This window comes from Monodon monoceros, unplaced genomic scaffold (assembly GCF_005190385.1).
Source record: "Monodon monoceros isolate NGI ecotype Baffin Bay Population unplaced genomic scaffold, NGI_Narwhal_1 Super_Scaffold_22, whole genome shotgun sequence".
Lineage (NCBI taxonomy): Eukaryota > Metazoa > Chordata > Mammalia > Artiodactyla > Monodontidae > Monodon > Monodon monoceros.
The window spans coordinates 100,221,551-100,227,567 of NW_021703779.1; the positions used below are offsets into that span (position 1 = coordinate 100,221,551).

Genomic DNA, 6,017 nt, shown 5'->3' on the forward strand with positions numbered 1-6,017 from the left:
GGGGGGGGGGGGGGGGGGGGGGGGGAGGGGGGGGAGGGAGGGGAGGGAGGGGAGGGGAGGGAGGGAAGGAAGGAAGGAAGAAAGCCCACACATAGCCATGACTGTGCTATCTGGGGTTTAAGCTGAGAATATTTTTTAACATCAGAGTCTTCAAAGCACCCAAGTATACTCTTCTCAACCTCCATGAGTATACTGAGGTGGGGGTGGGGGGGTCGCAGTGAAAAGAGGGGGAAGAGGGGACATGGCAGGATTTTTATTTCTTGGAAACATGATGAAAAGGCCAGAGTTTTTTTTATATAAAAACGAATCTGTGTCATCTGGAAGGTGTTTCATTGCTTCATCCACTGACCAGCAGTAACACTTTGGACTAACTCATTTGGTCTTCCTGAACCCATAAAATGAAAAGAACAGTAATACTCATCCAGGAAGCTGCTGGGGAAAATGAAATCATACAGATGGAAGCGTTTTGAGATCGTTGAAAGAGACATGTTACACTTATCTACGGTATTCTTTTTCTTTCTTTTCTTTTCTCTGTCTCTTTCTTTCTGGAATGTGGTTTTAACGTAAATGCAACTGAAAGTGCTCCTCAATTGCGCACGATAATACAAAACCAAGGCTCCGATAATCCAGAAACCCATGCAAGTCCAGAAATCAGTCCTCTTTAGTTCTGGAATACCTTTATCCAGGGGACTTATCTTTCTAATTAGTTTTGCTCAGGCTAGTGCAATGGGTTCGCTCCCTTACAGCACAAAAAGGGAGGGGCCATACTGGGTAACAAAGCCAGCAATTAATAGAAAATTTACAGCAGAGACTCTACAAAGTAAATGCTGTGCACATGACTGCAGATCAAAATCTCATTATACTATACAGACAAATCGCTCGGCTGTAATGCAGTTTTGTAATAAGAATGCCGCGAACACTCACATTTCCAGGTTTTAGGATATGAAGAGGAAATGGGGCTTATACTGGCCTCTCACGGGGAAGCTCTGAGATGGCTGTCGTGTGTGCCGTGGCCACCACTATATCCCCAGCACCTGGCACAGGGCCTGGCAGAGTCAGTGCCCAATAAACACATGTTGAAGGAATGAATGAAAATAAAAGTGCGTGAATTAACAAATGAAATGTTCCCAGCCTGGGAGCAGAAGTGAGATCTCACCCATCTTCACACCTACCCTTTTCCTAGTTAAAGCCCTCAGCAAGCCTTTCCTGTCACCCACCGCCCCTGTCCACTGCTGGATCAGGTCCCCTTGTAATGAATTATCCTAGCGGGCAGTAGCACTCCTCTGCAGCACATCACAAAGATAATTATAATTATTTGTGTCTGCCTCCACTACTAGACTGTAAACTCCCTGAGGGCAGGGGCCATGTGCATTTGTGGGGAGGAGGGCGGACATTGTAATTTCCCTCCAACTTTTAATTTTGAAAAGTCTCAAACACACAGAAAAGTTGGAAAATAGTACAATGATCATTCATATACCCACGACCTAGATTCAAGAATTTTTACTATTTGGGGCCATGCAAATTTTCTTCAGTGCTGTATTCACAGTAGAGGTATGGGTGGATATTGGGGTTTTCCTCTCCCTGCTTGGGGCACCATATGACTTTTAGTGCGAGGTGGGGAGATGGCTGAGGCAGGGCACTTCAATGGGAATCAAGGTTAAGTGTCATTTGATAGCAAGACCGGAGTGCAGCCACCTGTAGGCGGTTGCCTTGGGACAGCTGTCCCGGGACCAGCACAGCTAGGGCAGCGTTAGGCCCTGCAAGCTCTTTCTTTAGGGAGAAAGACCATTACCTGGCTGCACCGTGCCTTGCCAAGTTACCTTGGACAAGTCATGGAACCTCTCAGAGTATATATTAACAGCAGCCCAAGCCACCTCACAGGCAGGGGTTGGGGATGGAAACATCCCAAGAATCTTCTATAGTTCTCTATTTCACCGTGTCCACAATTTGTCTCTCCAACTACACTGCAATAAGCGTAAAAGCCAGGAACTATGTCTACTACTTTTTTCTGGTATAGTTGACTGGAGCCAGCCATAGTGCTGGACACTTAGCAGTTAATCAAATAAACACTTGTGGACATGATGAAGAAACAGTTTTGTCCTAAAGAATCTTTGTGGTGTTCATTCAGATGGGATGGGATTGTATTATGTACACAAAAGCTGAACTTCCAAGTTGCATGCATGCCCAAATAAGGATCCTATCCAGCAACTCTAAGGTCTGTTTTTGTCACTAATGATGTTACCTTACAAGCCAGTGACCCTCAACTGACTCTGGAAAGGACAGCCCATCCCTCACACACACACCAGAGCACTACTTGCAGGGCACCATGTCTCAGAGCTCATTAAAAAGAACTCCTAAAGCCAGGCACACTTAGGTTTAGTCTCCAGTCTTCTTTTCCCAGATCCTGGATACTTGTTCCCAGGAAGAAACAGTCAGCAGCCAGACGTCCAAAGGCCTCCCGAGTTAATTCCATCTTCCCCTGGTGAATTACAACTTCTTGCAGACACAAAGGCAGGCAGAGAGACAAATGACACATAAACGAGAGCTTCACTGGCTGGGGGAGGGGGGCATGGAGAGTGACGTCAGTTTTCCCAGAAACCCATTTATCACGATAACAAGGTCTCAAGTGCTCGGGCTGCTCTTTCAGCTTCAGAATCTGGCATACAATTATGTTCTTCATCATACAGTAGGGCAAGGCCCGCCAGAGCAAACTGGAAACAAGCAAAGCAAACCAAGTGGCCCTAAATCACCCCCACCTCCATTTGCAGAACAAAGGGGATCTCTGGGTTGCCGGAGGTGAAACACAACCTTCTGGAATGTTCCCCTTTGCTACATCGGCCCTGCAATCTTAATTCAGATTAGGGGGACTGGTGAGAGAGTATGGGCAGGTCGATGCAAATTAATTAGCTGACAAGAAAAATCACTAGTGTCCTTCTTGGTCACTAAGGATGGAGCAAGTGTAATCCAGGAGACTAAGTCCTCTACTTAAGGCATGCCATCTCTAAAATGCAGATAATGGAGGAGCAGAAAGGTACTCTGGGAACCCTCAAAACACTAAAGCAATACATATTACAGTGCCAATCTTGGGGAGAAGAGAATTCTCTCAAATTCCATTATCACAGAGCACTGCCTCCCATCTTCTGCTGGTCCTTCCACATCATGACTGCATAAGGAGCTCCATGCTGGGGTCTTTCAGGGGGCTGGGGGAGGTTCCAAAGAAATCACCTTGCCCTTCCAAACAAGAACAAGAGGATGGAATAAATGTATCCATTTCCTGGAGAGGAAATGCTATCAGACTCTGGATTCAGATTTTGAAAACAAATCAGTTTCAATTACACCAAATACCTAGAGGCTATGTATATTTTTTGCACTGAAATTGCATTGCATGGAGTATTTCCTTAAATAAGTAAGCCACAAGGTTTAGGGGGTGTGTGTGTGTGTGTGTAGTGTCATGGGATCTGACCTTCCTCTACTTCACTCTCCTTCCTCACCTCAGGGTGCTGGTAATTGTGGGCTTCTTAAAATCCCAGATACCCATGGATGAATAGAAAGGCTAGGTTGTTCCCTCAAATGGAATCATCCCCTCCCTTGGCAACGAAACTTCTGGTCTAAAAAAACAAACATGGAGCCTCGGGTCACTTCAGTATAATTTCTCTGCACATCCCAGTCTGGAAAACTTCAGTTCGTTAAATGAAGATTTTTTTTTTCCAGAGTCGGCTGCCAACAAAAAGAGAGAGAGGGCACCGCTTTTGCAAGCGTCGCACTGATTTTCCTTAGTCCCCATAACAAGAAGCCAGCTCCACAGGTTTTGGCACACAAGCCAGTTACACTGGACACGCACCGAAGACAGATCCCCCTGCCCAGAGGCCCGCAAAACCCTGGTCAGGTGCTCAGAAGCACGCCAAAGTACGCAGCCAACCACCTACAGGCCAGCGGACTGCACCCCACAAAACGCACAAATGGGACCCAGAGGCACACAGCACAAGCAGACGGCGAGAGAAGCGTCCGGACACAGGGACAAGCACCAGAGAGGCGAGCACACTCCAAGAAACTGGCGGACTCATCTAGGGTCACAGACAAGCCGGGCACCGCCGCCCGCCCGGGGAGGCAGGAGCGCGCGCGCGTGCACTCATACACACACAGTGATACACACACAGACGCAGTCACATATGTAATGCATATGGAGAAACCCTACCCCAGCCAGTCACCTCCCCGCCCCCCTCACCACTCGCCGCCTCCTGCCCCAGGCTCAGCCCAGCCCCGAGCCCCTCTGGCTGAGGAGGCCCGGGTCCCGGCGGGCTGCGGGGCGCAGGGGCGCGGCCCGGCAGCCGGAGGGAGCGAGGCCAGGGTGCCGGGACCCGGAGGGCTTGGCGACAAGTGCGGCCATTCATTCGGCAACGCCCCAGCGGCGGGGCCGCAGCTGCAGCCAGGGAGGCGGCGGCGCCGACTGCAGCTCTTGGGCAATGCAAGTTCAGTCGCTGGCCCGCAACCCGGACCAGGCCCCCCACCCGCACGCCAGCCACCACGGTTCTGGGGGACGGGAGGCTAGGGGACTGAGTCGCTGACCCCGCGCCTTGGCTCCTGGACGCTGCCCACTGCCCTCCTCGCGGTGGAGGTGGCGCTGGCCAGGTCCCCTCGGCCCTTCCGAGGCCCCCGGCCCCGGGGCTGGCACCCACACCCTGCACTCACCGCCTGGCGAGCTATATCGGTCGCTGCCATCGCTCCTGCCTCCGCCAGGGCTGCCACCGGCGCCTCCGCAACGGGAGCTTCAGCACGAGCTACAGGAAACCGTTGAGCTCCTCCGACAAAGAGAAAGTGTTACACTTCGGGCGCGACCAAGTCCGGTGGGGGGAGGTGCAAGGGAGGGGCCCCCTCACCGCGGCTCCAACCTCTCCTCTATCGCCCACCCCCTCGGAAGTGGGGTGCGGGGAGGGGGCGGATTTAACGCGCCGCTTCCCTCTCCCGCGAGCCTAGTTCCGGCTCTCCCTGCAGCCTCAGTTGTAGGCCTTTGCGAAGGGGGGCGGGGGCTCCCCTCGGTGACCACGTCCTCTGCCCCCCCCCCCCCGCCACTGGGCTCCGTGGTACGTCCCGACCTCTGCTGAATTGTCACACACCCCCCTGCTCTGGCCTTACATCCCTGAGTCCCCAGACCCCGGAGGCTGGAAGGGAGCCCCCGCCCTTCGCCCCCGCTGCGCACAACTCGGCGGCTGAGCCCTGCGGTCCTCCTCTCCCTCATCCCCGCCCCCTGTACCCCCTCTTCCTCCTCACCGAGATCTCTGGGTGCTTGGAGGGGAGCGCCCGCCGCTGGAGTCTCGCTGCTCCACCACACCTCCCCCCACCTCCCCCATCCCGGCCCGGGAGTGCTGCTGGGGCGGGGGCGAGTTGCGGCACCTGCCACCCCACGGTGGAGCTTAGAAAGGAGGCGGTTGGGGGGAGCCGCACTGCGGGCCCAGCAGCTGAGCTGTGACCTGCGGAGTCCGAGGCCAGCGGTCCTGAGACGAGACGCCCCTTCTGCCCTGGGGTTTCCACGCGGCGGGTGCTGTGGGCTGTCATTTCCGAGCTCACCACCGTTGGGTACTTCATACAAACGGACCCCACGCCTCCTCTCCCCACCGAGCCCTAGACGCTCAGCGTGTGAACGGAGGCTCAGACGACTCACTCCCTCGTAGTGCCTGGACCGCCGGGGAGTCTCAGAGGAGGGGCGTGGGGCTGAAGGCTCCCAGCTCACCTGAAGGGGATATTGGGGAGGAGCGCGGAGCTGCCTCCGGTGACTCTGTCCCGCCCCCAGATTTCCCCTTAACCTTGGGTCAGCCGGAGACTAGGCGGCCGCGGCGTGCAGGAGACCCTCCGAAGGCAGAGGCTCTGCCCGCCTGCTTTCCTTTTCCTCCCGGCCCACCGCCACGGCGGGTCCCCTCCCTTGCCCTCGGCGCCTCTCCCCGTCTCCGGCCTGTCGCCCCGCACCCCCTCTCCTGGGAGTGGCCCCTTGTTAGCTTCAAGTGACAGGCGAACCCTGGCAG

General features: G+C 54.3%; 1 protein-coding gene across 11 annotated transcripts in view; it reads right to left on the reverse strand.

The window, feature by feature from the left end:
* SEPTIN6 (septin 6) overlaps positions 1–5,035 on the reverse strand; it is a 65,566-nt gene extending 60,531 nt beyond the window's left edge. For 3 of the 11 annotated variants that reach the window (XM_029241377.1, XM_029241378.1, XM_029241371.1), the window contains exon 1: positions 4,690–5,035. In XM_029241377.1, coding sequence (XP_029097210.1) covers positions 4,690–4,719 — 30 coding nt within the window. In that variant the 5' untranslated portion in view covers positions 4,720–5,035. The remainder of the gene's footprint in view (positions 1–4,689) is intronic. The other 8 variants (XM_029241374.1, XM_029241373.1, XM_029241375.1 and 5 more) reach the window with 5 other exon arrangements.
* Between the last annotated feature and the right edge of the window lie 982 nt (positions 5,036–6,017).